The 15,707-nt window shown below is 42.2% G+C and overlaps 1 protein-coding gene across 2 annotated transcripts in view; it reads right to left on the reverse strand.

The window, feature by feature from the left end:
* Window positions 1-2,550: 2,550 nt before the first annotated feature.
* The window catches only part of MKRN1 (makorin ring finger protein 1), a 28,759-nt gene continuing 15,602 nt past the window's right edge, over window positions 2,551-15,707 (reverse strand). Inside the window, exons 3-8 of one of the 2 annotated variants that reach the window (XM_029234026.1) lie at window positions 10,138-10,358; window positions 9,143-9,369; window positions 6,179-6,393; window positions 5,319-5,429; window positions 4,624-4,762; window positions 2,551-4,267 (exon numbers count right to left, since the gene is read on the reverse strand). In XM_029234026.1, the coding sequence (XP_029089859.1) occupies window positions 4,055-4,267; window positions 4,624-4,762; window positions 5,319-5,429; window positions 6,179-6,393; window positions 9,143-9,369; window positions 10,138-10,358 (1,126 nt within the window). In that variant the 3' untranslated portion in view covers window positions 2,551-4,054. The remainder of the gene's footprint in view (window positions 4,268-4,623; window positions 4,763-5,318; window positions 5,430-6,178; window positions 6,394-9,142; window positions 9,370-10,137; window positions 10,359-15,707) is intronic. The other variant, XM_029234027.1, reaches the window with a different exon arrangement.

The following is a 15,707-nucleotide window of genomic DNA, read 5'->3' on the forward strand; positions in this document are numbered from 1 at the left end:
TGCAGGGGGCACAGGTCCCATCCCTGGCTGGGGAACTAAGATGCTGCATGCCGCGTGTTGTGGCAAACAAATAAATAAATAACACAAATATCTCTAACTCCATTAAGAAAAGGACTACAACTATTGTGATTAGGATATTTCACACTAGGCTACATCGGCAAAGAAACAAAACAAAATAGACTCGCAAATCTCAGCGAATCTCTTGTTTGTGCAAAATCTGATTTGGGGTGGAGGGGTTCTCTTCTCCAGTGACCTGGGGACTCAGGATCCCTCCACCTTGTAACTGCCGATTCAGCAGGGGGTGTGTGTGTGTGTGTGTGTGGCTTTCAACATCTCCTTGGCAGGAGGAGGGATGGAGGAGGCATGCAGCACGTGGTCTGGGTCAGTCACATGGTAGCAATTCAACTAAAGTCCTTCCTACATGTTTAAAAACTGTAGTACAAAATCTCATTCTTCTTAAAAAAATTACATATTTTCATTAGTAGTATTTATCACCAAAGATTAGGCAAAAAAGCAAGTAAAGTTTGTAATAATGCTTTTCCTACTAATCATGTCTGTATATGATGTATCAATTTTAAAAGATAAAGTTTATTTATGTTTGTTCATCAGTACAACTTACTTGATCACCTTACAACTTACTTTCCACTGGATTATCTTGAATGGAGGTGCCTAAAAAGTATTGTAAACATAAATGAATATTTTAAATACTGAAAGTCTTTTACTTAGATTTCTGTATAAAATGACAACTCATTTCTTTAAACAGATGATTTCAACACAGGACTGGTTGTTATGCTGTGACAACATGAAGATCCAGAATTTCAGAGGCTTTTCACCCCCCAGCTGGCGTCCCATGCCCCTCAGAGGTCAGCTGAGCGTTCGCCCCACCTCTCCCTGCAGTGTGACCCAGGCCGGTGGAAACACCACCTCCTCAGAAATCACGCGTGGCCACAGGAAAGTGGCGAATGAGCAAAACCATGGACCGACTGACTCTTAACTTTCACCTGGAAATGATATTTGTCACTTCCGCTCACATTTCATCAGCTCACGAAAGTTAGATGGGCTTTGCCACTGTACCGCGCACCCAGAAAGCCGATTTGGACATTTGAAGAGCGTGAATAACGACGACTACAAATACCTTTATCAACAGCATACCTCCTCCCTCCCTCCCCCAAATCTTCGGCAGTATTTGCTTCACCTTTCCTCCAACCTTTAAAAAAAATAATCTGTGAATGTCCACAGGAGTTAGTCACAGATGTAATAAACATCACTTATTGTTGTGTGGTGGCAGGAAAGACGTTGAGATGGTAGTTTTGTGCAAATGGGAAAGAAGTTTCACTCATCACCGGTGGTCCCCCACCCGTGTGCAATCGGCAAGCACACAGAAAGAGCTCACTTTCAATGTAGGCAATGACCAGGCAGCAACATGCATTAAGGACAGGCTTATACATAAGCTTCCACTGCCTTTTCTGAGACACAAAGAAAGCTGCTCCAAACATCAACCCACCTAAACTCCAGCAGTAAGCCATTATCACCACCTGGGTCATGCCTAGACCATTCTCCCCACCAGGCTCAGACATGCCGCCAACGGCGCAGCTCCTGCTGAGCCTCTTCCTACTTTCTGGACACCAAAAAAACCAGAGGCTTGAGTCTCTGGCCCGGCTCAGATCCCCAACACTTCCACCTCGCCTCAGGCTTTCTAGCACCCCTCTGGGAGTACATGCGGTCCCCAGCAAGGCCTCAGCAGCAGCAGCTGAAGCTGAACTTTGGGCACTTCTGGAAGGGAGCAGCTTCAGCTAAAAATCCACCAGAAGGGAGCTTACAGGAACAGACTCCTCAGTGGACCTTCAGCTATGACCATGACTACAGTAAGTTGCAATACACACAACCCTAGATGTGGAGACATTTTCAACAGCATTAATTCTTAATATAGATATTACAACTATTAATTCTTAATTATAGATACTAAATTATTTTACAAATAGGCACTGTAAAAAGGTTACTGAAGGTCTTCCATTGGAGTGATGGAAGGGTTTTTATTTTAATAATAAAAAATTTACATAGGGAATTCCCTGGTGGTCCAGTGGTTAGGACTCCACACTTTCACTGCTGAGGGCCCGGGGTTGGATCCCCTGGTCAGGGAACTAAGATCCCAGAAGCGACGCGGCACGGTCAAAAAGAAAAAAAAAAAAAATCACGTAATAGAATTAGGAACAAAAACACCGTTATTTGCGGGTCTGAAGCAGGTTCAACCAGCACATGGCAACAGAAACTGTCAGTGCCACTGTCCCATAAAGAAGGCCTAAGGGTTAGTCTTAAAAATCCTAAAAAGAAATTTGATGATCCCAGCTGGTAAGGTTTTCCTCTTTATCTCTTTCTCTCTCAAACATTTCTCAGCAGGCTAGATGTTTTAGGAAAGGTGTCAACTTTTCTCAATGAACCTATATCCACAGAAATTTGACTAACTGATGAACTGATCCAAGAGGCGATGAAAGAAAAAAATATGCTTTGACATCTGCACATTTCAAAATGGCTCATTACACAAAACAGAAAGCCAAATTATGGGTTTTTAAAATTGTTTTATTTGGGAAAAGTGCGTCTTACAAAAGGGCAGCTGCAAAATACAGAGACCTCTGCAACAATTACTTGTTTTTGCTTAACGTGAAAGAATGAGTGGTATCCAAGGAATCAAAGCAGTAGATGGACAAATCAGGGGCATCTCCAAGTTATTTTCAGGAAATAGAGCAACAGAACGCAAATTTATAATTTCTGATCAAGGAATTCTTCTAACAATTTAACTTTAGCTTATCTCGTGGATTACCACCTCTCCGTCCCCTTTTAGTGGAAAAGCATGACTTACTACTGCAAACCAATTACTCCACTACAGGAAACACCTTAGAACATAGTTTTGAATCACACCTGTCTAGCTGCAAAGCTCAGGGATGGAATGAGGCAAATACCCACAAAAACGAACAGAAAAACCCGACAACAAAACCCCTCAAATGAGGACAAAGGTTTGTCAAAAAGTGCCTGGACTAGAAAGTCTAGGAGATCATAAAACATTAAATACAACTGTGTAACTGAGACCCAGTTTGTGTTAATACATGAGACAGCCAGATAGTTTGAACTTCTATGGCTAAGCCCATTTCCCTATTTATAGAGACAGAGCTAGCCCTGCTCTATTAACAGCTACCAATATACTGCTTTGTCCTTTAAGATCTATTTGCCACACGAGGCTGAAACCACTAAACTTGAGTTTTTCCACTAAGGCTACAGACACTGCATCTATGCAGGGATGAGAAGCTTGTTACACACTCACACGTACCAAGTCTATCAGCCCTTGGGAGTCAACTTCCAACTCTGCATTTATTTTATTCCACTATATCTTTATATGTGTTCTTTCACAATTTTCCTACCAGGCTAAACACAGTAAAAATCTCAACACAGTCGCACCTGGTTCTGGTTACCCAGCAGTAGTACTTGTGTGCAATTAAACAAGAGACCAAAACCACAGAACAAGTGCACAGGGTGGGGATTACAGGGCAGGGAACAGATATAAAAACACAGATGTGCAGAATTCACCAGAAACCTCAAGCATCCGCCTAAGTCTATAGCAGAAGGCTACATGCCACAGTTCAGATCCTTCACCTATCACCCCAATTCTTGGACCCCACAGCAGGGCCAATGCTGTTACTTTTGAACCTGGGGTCCTCAAAAGTGAGTACTGCAAATCCAGAAATGCTACCCTTGAACTGTGTGAATCTGGCTGAAAACAGATGACGCAACAAACCTACACTCTAACTGTCTGACAGTTAAATTCATGTTACAAAAAAAACTAACTTTAAGATTTATTTTTGTAACTTTTTTAAACAGAGAAAACAACATACTCCTTGGGGAAAGGTGAGGGATTGAGAAGACAGGCCCTGGGTAAAACTTATTACGACAGCACCTGGAGTTGAGAGGCCTGCCTAGAAGAGAACCACGGGCGCTGCCGCCACAAGCGGGGACGGCTGCTGTCTGAGGCTCAGCAGACCAGTTCACACGCCCCGCAAAGCTGCTATAGATCCAAGTCATAAAAATCTTCCAGCTCATCGTGAAACAAGTCCCACTCGTCTTCAGAGTCCGTCAGGTCGTCGTCCCCACCTGCAGCCAAAAGCATAAGCAACATCTCGCCCAGCTCGAAGGTGACAACCTCTTCGTCGTCGTTGTCGAAGGGGTTGCCGTGCTCTCTTTCCTCAATGAGCTCCCAGAAGTGGTTCCTTCGTTGGGCCTGTAAAAAACAGGGCCGTGATAGGGATGGCACTGCCGAGTAGCATCTTCTATTCTCTTGTTTCTAAGGCAAAACGTCCAGCACACCAGAGGGCATGACGAACCAGACTTCTTATTTAGGGTTTCGACTTTACCAATTCCTCCCCTCTGGTTACTTGAGGCCAACAGCTTAGTCTAGAGCTTTAAGCATTCTAGTTTCTCCTCTCACAGCCCTCCCAGTTTGCCGAAGTTGGTTTCCTCCTTTAATGCTCTAGTCTCGTTCCCAGTGTTAATCTTCTCCTTCCCCTACCCCAATCTGTGCGGGACTCAACTGAGAGTGTGGTAGTTCCCCTCCTTTAAAAAAACAGTGAGAGTTACCCGGTATCTGCTTGATGTTCCCACTTTCTGTCTCTGTGGCTCCTCTCTACGGCCATCAGGGTACGCATGCTTGTAAAAACAGTTCCCTCCAAATGGACAGCTCCCGCGTCCTTCATCAAAATACCTGCACGCCTTGTTGCTGGAAAGGAAAATATCGCAACCCTTATTCACAGTGGATTTCAGGTCTGTATTTGACTATCATCCAGGGTTTCTTTAAACGGGAAGGGATAGAACTGGTACGTCTGTTTACATCCCTTCCCAAGGTGTGTTCTTAAACACGTGTGTGCTATTGCATGAAACACTGACTAGAAACGGAAACTGGTCACGTCTACTGTTTAACAGCCCGAGTACCGCAGATCCAGCAGAGAGAAAACCTTCGAGAAAGCCCACACACAGGAACATAGGACAACTGTAACATGGAATCAGGACAAGGCAGACCCCATTCCTGGGGCTTTAGCTCTCTCAGCAGTGCAGACTTCATCGTAACGCAGCCCTCTGGCGTGCACCCCAAGGACTGTGTTATAGCAAGATACAGAACAGGTTAAGTGTTATCAGCGGTGACAAAATAAACTGTACTGGGAAGTAAAAGAAAGGGTAGGAAGGAGGTAGGAGTATATAATGCAGCACTGTTCTTTTCAAAGTGAACCCAAGCGACGTTGGGATCTTAGGTTGAGAAAAGGCTGCAGTGCTCATACCTCATTGCCTCCTTGTATTTCTGAATGAGTTTCTGCTTCTCTTCTTTCTCCTCCACCCAGTACTCACTTGGAATGACAAAGTTAGATGTGATGCGGCATTCTGGGCAGGACCTGGGAAACAATGAACAGGCTGCAATGCAAATTCCCCTTTACAGGCCCACTCTCCTTCAAGGACACACCCTGGTGTGTCACCTCCAGATTTAAAGACTTAACTGAAAGGCAAATGGGCTTTTCCTGAAAGGGTTCCACACACTGGTCACACAACTGACCATTTCTTTTGAGGCAAGACAAACTCCTTTATAAATTCAACTCAATGGCTAGCCAGTTCATTAAAAATAATAATAACTTAGGTTAAAAAAAAAAAAAAGAAGACATTTCACACAGACTCCTTTTTCTTTCGTTTAAATAAATTTATTTCTTGTAACTTTGCTCTGTTTAGATTATGTAGTTTTTGTTCAGTTATGAGAACAATCTTTAAAGGATGGTGGATTATTGGCTAGCTTAATGGATGGAATAGGAAAGTGGAAAATGTAAAATGTCAGGAAACATACATTCAGAGCTAGATAAGTTTGTTCTCTGAACCTAAACTGGCTAATCCATTAAACACAATCTCCTCAGAAAAAAGCACGAAGATTCTACTAACTGATACATACGGTTTCCTCATTCAAATAAAAGTAGATATACCAACTAATCTAGAAGCTAGCTGAAATACAAAGAAGAAATCCCAATTAGAAGAACCCCCAGTTTCAAGATAAAATGCATGCATTTAAATGCGGTCCATCTGGTTGAAAGTTGGCACAAGATACTAAATTCTTCCCCAAAATAGAAAAGCACAAACGAAGACTGGGGAGGAGCCTCACTTTATGATCTTGCTCTCAAATTGCTTAGCACTCCTCCACTTGCGAATACACTTGAGACAGTAGGTGTGGTTGCAGTTGGAGAGGATCCCGAAGCGGCGCTCGCTGGGGTTGGCTTTTTCATAGACCACCTCCATGCAGATCCCACACACCATGTCCTTGCTGCGCTGCACAGCAAACGAGAGCTCCATGTCCTTCTCATGGGCCTCGATGCAAGACTAGAAAAAGTGGAGAGAGGTGCAATCAAGTCATGGAATCACGGCAACTTGACAGCTAAAGACTCCTGTGCAGAGAATCAAACAGTCAGTTGAAAAGATAATGTTCCCAACACGACACTGAAAACAGCTTTGTTCACCAGTGAGTACAGGTGCACCGACATCTGGGGACTTCACGATACTATAAAGTCAAACTCTGAGGACTCAACTTCAGGAACTAAAAAATTACCTAATTTTCTCTGTCCTGCAACTCAACCCCTGCTGTTATTCACACTACAGTTTTTCACACTAAGTTTGTTGATTTTACAGGTTTCTAGATGGAAAATGTAATTAGGATTAAGGCTGTAATTTACAACCTATCAGAAAATAAGGGTGAAGGAAACTAACCTTTATTAGGTGACAATTATGTGCCAGGCATATAATTCACATTCAAAATAAACAACTTTATTGAGATATAACTTACATCCCATATAATGCATTCATTCAAAGTGTACAATGAAATGGTTTTTGGTATATGCACAGAGCTATACCACCATCACCACAATCAATACTAGGGACATTTTCATTACCCCAAAGGGAAACTCCAAACCCACAGCAGTCACTTACTTCCCCCACTCAACACCTGTAGCCCTAGGCAACGACGAACCTGTGGACACGCTTATTCAGGACATTTCATACAAATACACGGCTCTCTGTGACTGCCTTTTTTCACTTCGCACATTTTCAAGGTATCTATGGTGGCACAATATATGATTATTTCATTTGCTTTTTCTTGCTGAGTAATATTCCATCGTATGGAGAGACCACAGTTTGTTTTTCCATTTTCAGGTGATGGACATTTTGGTTGTTTCTGCTTTGGGGCTGTTATGAATAGTGCTATGAACACTCATGTACAAGTTTTTGTGTGGACATCACATACTTTTTATTTTAAATGAGGTATAATTTATATAACATTATATTACACATATTTTAATCTCTAAGAAACATGCTAATTATAGGAAATACAAAAAAGCAATAGAAAAGTCACCCACAGTCCCATATAACCAGTTATTTTAGTATATATTTTTATCCTTTTCTTAAACCTTTTTTTAAACATCTCTATTGGAGTATAATTGCTTTACAGTGGTATGCTGGTTTCTGCTGTATAACAAAGTGAATCAGTTCTACGTATACATATATCCCCATATCCCCTCCCTTTTGCGTCTCCCTCCCACCCTCCCTATCCCACCCCTCTAGGTGGTCACAAAGCACCAAGCTGATATCCCTGTGCTATGTGGCTGCTTCCCACTAGCTACCTATTTTACATTTGGTAGCATATATATGTCCATGCCACTCTCTCACTTCATCCCAGCTTCCCCTTCCCCCTCCCCTTGTCCTCAAGTCGATTCTCTAGTAGGTCTGTGTCTTTATTCCTGTCCTGCCCCTAGGTTCTTCATGACTTTTTTTTACATTCCATATACATGTGTTCACATACGGTATTTGTTTTTCTCTTTCTGACTTACTTCACTCTGTATGACACACTCTAGGTCCATCCACCTCACTACAGATAACTCAATTTCGTTTCTTTTTATGGCTGAGTAATATTCCATTGTATATATGTGCCACATCTTCTTTATCCATTCGTCTGTCGATGGACACTTAGGCTAAACCTTTTTTTTTTTTTTTTTTTTTTTTTTTAAAAACAATCCCCTGAAGTAGGCACCGCTCTCCCGAATATATACAGGGGTTGAAACTGCTACATCACACAGCCAATACGCTGAGAAGGCAGAGGTCAAACCACACTCCACTGCTTCACCACCACCCACAGCCAAAGTGAGTTTATTAAAAGAGATGATTATGATTAGAAGCAAAATCTGCTCCAATAAATATAAGGTTTTTAATACAGGGTCTTCCCAACAAAAAAAAAATTCATGCAGCAAATGGGCTTAGGAAACCATAGTTTGAAACCTTCATCCATCGCTGATGAGAATGTAAAACAGTGCAGTCACTGTGGAGAAAGTTTGGCAGTCGCTCAAAATATGAAGCATAGAGTTACCATGTGACCCAGCAACTCTATTCCAAGGTAATCAAGACGTATGTCCACCAAAATTTACACACGAATGTTCATGGCATTATTCATAATAGCTGAAAGGTGAAACAACCCAAATGGAAAAACAAAGTTTTGTACAGCCATACGGAGGACTATTACTCAGCCATGAAAAGGAAGGAAGTACTGATACACACTCTAACACAAATGAATCCTGAGAACATCTTGCTAATCTTTTAGCCAGTCACAAAAGGCCACATATACGAAATGTCCAGAACAGGGAAATCCATAGAGACAGAAAGTAAAACAGTTGCCAGGAGCTGGAGGGAGGGAAGAACGGAGAGCCGTGGAGCTAATGAGCCAGAGGCTTCTTTTCTGGGATAATGAAAATGTCCTAAAATTAGAACAGTGGCTGCACAACTCTGCGAATATATTAAAAACCGATGAAACGTGCATTTTAGAGTAAACTGTATGGAATGTGAATCTCAGAGAAGCTGTTATTTTAAAAAAGGAGAAATAAAAAGGAAAAAAAGCCCCAAAGTCTGAGGTTCTAAAGCACAATTTTCTTGATAAAGCAGTCAAGAAGCCTAGGAAGGAGAACATCCCTAACTTAATGATAATCACCATTTAATTCACCAAATGTTTCTTTGAAATGAACTGACAATGTTGTGAGAGGGAAAATATAGTTCTCACACCTATTAACAGAATATCTTCCTTAAGACTTACTTTTATATGTTGTGATCTTTGGGCAGCATCCATTGGATGGAGGACCTGCAGCCCACACATATCACACGAGTCTCCGTGGAGATACACACAGTTCTCCCCATATCGGCACTCTCCCACCGCAGCATAGGGGCAGAGCTGCTTCTTTGTTTCCACTGCAGTTTGCTCCTTCTCTGATTCTTCCTTGGCCACTGAGCCCTGCAGGGGTGCTTCAGTGGAGGAAGGGGCAGCTGAAAACGTTTAAGAGTGTGGTAAAGGTCCAAAACGGATAAGGCAGATACATGAACTATAAATAAGGTAACTGAGAAACTAACTGAAAAGAAAAAAATGAAAAGAACTTCAATTAAACTCCAAAGCAGTCTATTGAACTAATTCCCTTACTCTTGAAAGAAATGAATTTCTTCTGATACTGACATTTCCAAGATTAGCCTTGTTTTAAAATTTTTTTTAAAAACCTTTTTACGTATTTCTTGTGCAACTGTACTGATTAAAGGAGAGAGGTTTGGGACTTCCCCGGTGGCACTGTGGTTAAGAAATCCGCCTGCCAATGCAGGGGGCACAGGTTCGATCCCTAGTCCGGGAAGATCCCACATGCTGCGGAGCAACTAAGTGTGTGTGCCACAACTACTGAGCCTGTGCTCTAGAGCCCGTGCTCCGCAACAAGACAAGCCACCACAATGAGAAGCCCGCACACCACAATGAACAGTAGCCCCTGTGCGCAGCAATGAAGACCCAATGCAGCCAAAAATGAAAAATTTTTAAAAAGAAAAAAAAAGGGAGAGCAAGAGGCTTCAGTTTTTCAAAACATTCTAAATTCATTACTATTGGGATTCAAAAAGTTTCTTTCACTCCATCTGTTAAGTCTTAGGTAACCTAATTTAAGAGTATTAAGATTAGACTAAATATGAAGATTGGAAGCAGGAAGCTTGTGAAAACTCAGCTAATTGATGAACTACTCTCTATCCCTCGGACTTGTTTTTATTCTTCAAAATACTCACTACGGCCACAGTAGGGCTGCCCAGGAACAAACTCAATGGCGTTCACCCAGTCTTCTGAACCCGCTCCTACAGTTGAAAAGTTTGAATTTCTTGACTCAGCTTCGCCCATATTCATTTCAACAATCGGTCCAACTACTGATGAGGAAGCAGCAAGGGCTGACTTTGCAGTTAGATCTGTAGCAGTTGCTTCTTCCTGTTTCAATGGCTTGCTGTGTTCATATCTTAAAAATAAAATAAAACAAAATTTTAAAAAGTCGGCAGTCACTGTCTAACCAGAAGCCTCTAGATGGAATATATTCCCTATCCTGTCCTTGGGTTCTGTGCCTATGAATCACGTGGAAAACTGTTAAAAGGCAGATACCTAATTTCTAAGTCTGGTGCAGCCCGGAGTTTTGTGTGTCTAAGCAGCCCTCACACGTGCCACTGCTGCTGCTCCAGGGAGGGACCAGTGTGAGCAGCAAGGCCATGAACCAGGGGTCAGCAAACTTAGAGTCAAATACCCACAGATTCGGGGCTCTGCAGGTCATACTGCCCATGTTACAACTATTCAACCCTGCAGCTGTGGTTCAAAAGTAGCCATAGGGGGCTTCCCTGGTGGCGCAGTGGTTAAGAATCCGCCTGCCAATGCACGGGACACGGGTTCGAGCCCTGGTCTGGGAAGATCCCACATGCCGCAGAATAACTAAGCCCGTGCGCCACAACTACTGAGCCTGCGCTCTAGAGCCCGTGAGCCGCAACTACTGAAGCCTGCGTGCCTAGAGCCCGTGCGCCGCAACAAGAGAAGCCACCGCAGTGAGAAGCCCGCGCACCGCAACAAACAGTAGCTCCCGCTTGCCACAACCAGAGAAAGCCTGCGCGCAGCAACGAAGACCCAACGCAGCCAAAAATAAATAAATAAAATTAAAAAAAAAAAAAAAAGCAGCCATAGGCATTATCTAAATGACAATGCGTGCTGTGTTCCAGTAAAACTTTACAAAAACAGCCTTTGGTCAGGTTTGCCCTACAGGCCATATAATTCACCTACCCATGCTGTAGAACATCTATTACCCTTCAAATTCCACTCTAATTAGGAGTTTCAGACAGTTGACTACAGTTCCCAGGGCAAGTCTGCTAAAGAGATTGTGCAGCCAAAATTAACACTGATTAAGAAAGCAAGGCTGACACTCAAATTCAACAAGTAAACATGTGAAACATTTTACCAACACATAAAATTCCCCCAATATTAAAACGCAGAGATAGTATTTACAAAATATGCAGTATGTATTTTCTTTTCCCACATCCATCCATTCACCTAATTTTCTTTTCTAAATTCTTACCCCACGCATCTCCTGATTGCTTTTCATCTGTAAAATTATCATTGACCCTTATCCCCAAATACAGAAAAAAACGTGTTTATTTCCTTTAAGAAGCACCTTGCTGCCTGAGAAAATCCTCACAATTCTTTGAGCATTCTAGGCCGAGAGATTCACCCAGACACAATAAATTATGAATGCAGTATATAAACTGTGTTATATAGTATGTATCCAGCAGTTGTTGTAATTAATTAGTTAACTGGGCAGTACTAACCATGGATCATCTGTGTTATAGGTGTCTGGGTTTACATCTAAAGAAGAGGTAAAACTTTAACTAAAGACCGTCCTTTAGCTTATGGCAAACATTTGCTGAGCTGGTCTTTATCTTTATATTATCTCAAATCTTCCTATTTCCTACTCCTAAGCATTAGGTAACCTACTCTGCTTTGCAGTACAAGTAATCTGAGTATCCTGATATCAGCTACAAAAGCCAGTGCGCTTATCCCACAGACTGGAATTATGCCAGCTGAAAATATGCTCTTTCACTTGCACCACCTCACTTCATCATCAAAAAACTCTGAGAAAGTATTCTTTCGTTTTATAGATGACGTGTAAGTAGTGCTCTAGGTCTAATGTGACTCCAAAGCCACCCTGTAAAAGAGAGCAGCCATTAGCCGTTATCTAGCTGTTTATACTTAAATAACATTTAAAACTCAGTTCCTTGGTCCTGGCACTAGCTACGTTTTCAAGTGTTCAATAAGTAGTCACACGTAACTAGGGGGTCACCTTTTTGGGCATGCACACTATCACACAAAGTTCTATTAAACAGCACTGCTCTGAAGTTTGTTTCAGAGCCTTAAGGAACCTTAGAAATCTATCCCCAGATCCTCACATTTTAACTGCTTTCACCGCCTTTAAGTTAGAAAAGAACCCAGGTTTCAGAATTAAGACAGGCTCGAATTTAAAATGCCAGCTTCACCAATAGAGAAAGCCTTCAGGGCTTTGGGAAAGCTTTTTAAAGGATTAAATAAAACTAAATGTCAAGATACATAAAGGGTCTAAGAAATAGATATGACACCCATATTTTAGTTCTCTTTCTTTCTCCTTTGCCATGTTCATTTCAAGAATTTCAGGGTAAATGACTCAAAAAACTACTTAAAAGATAGGACTCGAATGCTTATCACCATCTATCAAATTGCAAATACTACCAAGTTTTTGAAAGGAGTGCATTTTGGTTTTAAGGAAAATTTATCAAGGAATCAATAAGGTATAAATAAAAATTTTGAAAGCACAGAATATTAGCAAGAAAGTTCACATTTGTAAATAGTGCAGAATATATCTATATAAAATACGCTTCTGAAGTAAAATTTTGTGAGTAAACGCTAGGAAAGGTAGAGCACAAATAAGAAAGAATAAAGCAAGAAAGAAAAAGACAAAGGCAAAAGCAATACTCCCATTTTGAAAGGAGTTTACTAAAAGCTAATGGTTCAGTGAAGCATGGAAGTCTTCGTAGAAAAGGGACTGGCCCCCTACGGCCCTCAAGTCAAACCCAACGGGAGCTAGGAATGGTTTTGGCATTTTTAAATAGTTGGAAAAAAGATATTTTGTGACACGAAAAGTAATTGAAATTAAAATTTCAAGGACTTCCCTGGGGGGGCCAGTGGTTAAGACTCTGCACTCCCAACGCAGGGGGCATGGGTTTGATCCCTGGTCGGGGAACTAAGATCCCGTGTGCCACACAGCATGGCCAAAAACAAAATTAAAAATAAATAAATAAAATAAACTCTCTCTCAAAAATGTTTAAATTAATTAACTAATTAATTAAATAAAATTTCAGTGTCCCAAAATAAAGTTTCATTGGAACACAGCCACATCTATTAGCTTATGTATTTATCTAGGGCTGTTTTTGTGCTACAAGAAACCGTATGGCCTGCCCAGCCACAAATATTAATTCTCTGGTCCCATACTGAAAGTCTTCCAGGCCCCGTTAAAGAGAATCCTCACATCTATTGGATTCAGTCCATGACAGTGGCTTTGTAAAGTTATTAATTCTTTAAGAAATTAACACAGAATTGCCGATCCTTTAAGCCACAGTGGTAAGTTAATACTGAGGCTACACTGAAACTAATATTGAGTTTTTCTTTCACATCTTGCAAAGAATACTTTGATACAGTATCAGTTTCTATCTAAGGAAGTTTAATCCATTTTTCTTCTATCTCTACACAAAAGACAGACACTTCTCCCTCTGGTTGGCTTGCAACTCCCCACCCCCAATCGTTCTGAGCTTTGATATCTGCCTTTAAAGATTTTAACTTATGGGATTTGGTAGGTCTATAGGGCAAAAAAAAAAAAAAAAATCCCTCCAAAGGGGAATTCCCTGGTAGTCCAGTGGTCAGGACTCCAGGCTTCCACTGCAGGGAGCATGGGTTCAATTCCTGGTCAGGGAACTAAGATCCCGCATGCCTCATGGTCACTCCAAAGGAAACAAGATCTACCATAACAATGGTTGTCAACCAAGGCAGTCCTGTCCCTTTCCCAAGTAGGTGTTCAGAAACAATGACCAGGAGTTCTAATGGCACTTACTCAGTGGGGGCAAAGGATGCTACATCTCCTGCAACAGTCCTGAGCAACAAAGAACTGGCATCACTAAATAACAGCACCCCATTATGCAACACGGATGCAGCAATACTTCTGCAATACGGATACAGCAACACTTCTGCAACACAGATGCAGCAACACTTCTGACCTGTTAGAACTAAGATATCATTTCATTATAAACTATTCCCTTCATGAGGAGTTAAACTACTCAAAATCCCTGGGCATTGGCCAAGTTGCATAAAAAGATCTCTACATAGTAAGAGTGAAAAGTAGGCTTAAGCCCCCAAGTACCATCTTAATGAGGAAACAAACAGTCTTGGATCTTGGAACAAGCCACTCCATGAGATTCCTTCCTTAGCTAATCTATAATCAAGCTCTTAATAATCACCTATATCAGCCTGTCCCAAACAATTATCACCAAACTTTCCTTTCAGGTAGACTATTGGGATGTAGGTTTCCCTAACTCCTTTCACTTTACCCTAAGAGCACTAAACCCAGCTCAAATCAGGATCATTCCCCAAAAACGGAGCTGTATACCCTTACTAAAGAGAAAACTGCTGACTAACACATGGAGCCTAGGCCTTAGCTCGGATTTCTTCAATTTACCCCCTTATTTCCCAGTTATTTCACCTCTATGGTCCAATCATATGAGTACCTCTTCTGAAATAAGAGGCTCATCTGTTAACAGCCATAATTTTCCACAATCTATCACACAGTATATTATTCTCCAAGTCTCTCTGCTGCACACCTTAGAGCCCCGTGTCCACTCTTGCTTACATTCAATTCCTCTCTCCCTATAGTTTACAAGGATTCTAAACTGACTGCCTAGTCAAGGAATTACGTTGGTTTAAAAATCCTGCAGAGGAGGTGGAGTCAAGATGGCAGTGTGGGAAGACGCAGAGTTAGCGTCTCCCCACAACTAGGGCACCTGCTGGCCGCTGGTGGTGAACTCTGACACTCAAGGAGACAGGAGGAACCCCAAAGTGAACCAGTAGGACATAGGGAGACTGATGGCAGGAGAAGTGGAGGCCAGAGAGGATCGGTGCCCCTGCGGGCAGGGAGATCAGGAGAGGCAGGCGGGAGGGGCCCTCCAGGAGGAGGGGAGGGCGTTTCCCCACCCACTCAAGCCCAGGAAGCCTGCTGGGCTCCCAGGTGAGGTTTCCCGGCCCTCTGAGACCAACATCTGCTCCTTGAGCCTAAGCCGCACCCCGCACAGTCCCCAAGGCCTTTTCCAGCACTGTGGGTCCTGAGCACTGGCCCCGCCCACTGCCCAAACCTTCCCCTTGCTTGGGCCCCACTCGCCACAGCTAAGCCCTTTCTCCCCTCCCCCCCCCTTTTTTTTTTTTTACTATTGTGATACTGATGCACCTTCTGGTTGTTGACTCATCTATATTTTATTTTTATATTCTTCCTAAAATATCTGTTAATTTCCTAGGCTAATTTTATTTTTTACTATATTATTGGGGTTTTTTCTTTTTTTTTGCCACCCCAGGCAGCTTGCAGCATCTTGGTTCAAGAGCCCGGAGTCGGGGTGAAGCTCCTGTGGTGGGAGTTCCAGGTCTGAACCACTGTACTAACAGAGAAACTCAAACCCCAGGGAATATTCATCGGAGTGAGGCCTCGCGGCGTCTCTCTTCTTAGCAACAAAACCCAGCTCTACCCAATAGCCTACAAACCCCA

Source organism: Monodon monoceros, unplaced genomic scaffold (genome assembly GCF_005190385.1).
Source record: "Monodon monoceros isolate NGI ecotype Baffin Bay Population unplaced genomic scaffold, NGI_Narwhal_1 Super_Scaffold_2, whole genome shotgun sequence".
Taxonomy (NCBI): domain Eukaryota; kingdom Metazoa; phylum Chordata; class Mammalia; order Artiodactyla; family Monodontidae; genus Monodon; species Monodon monoceros.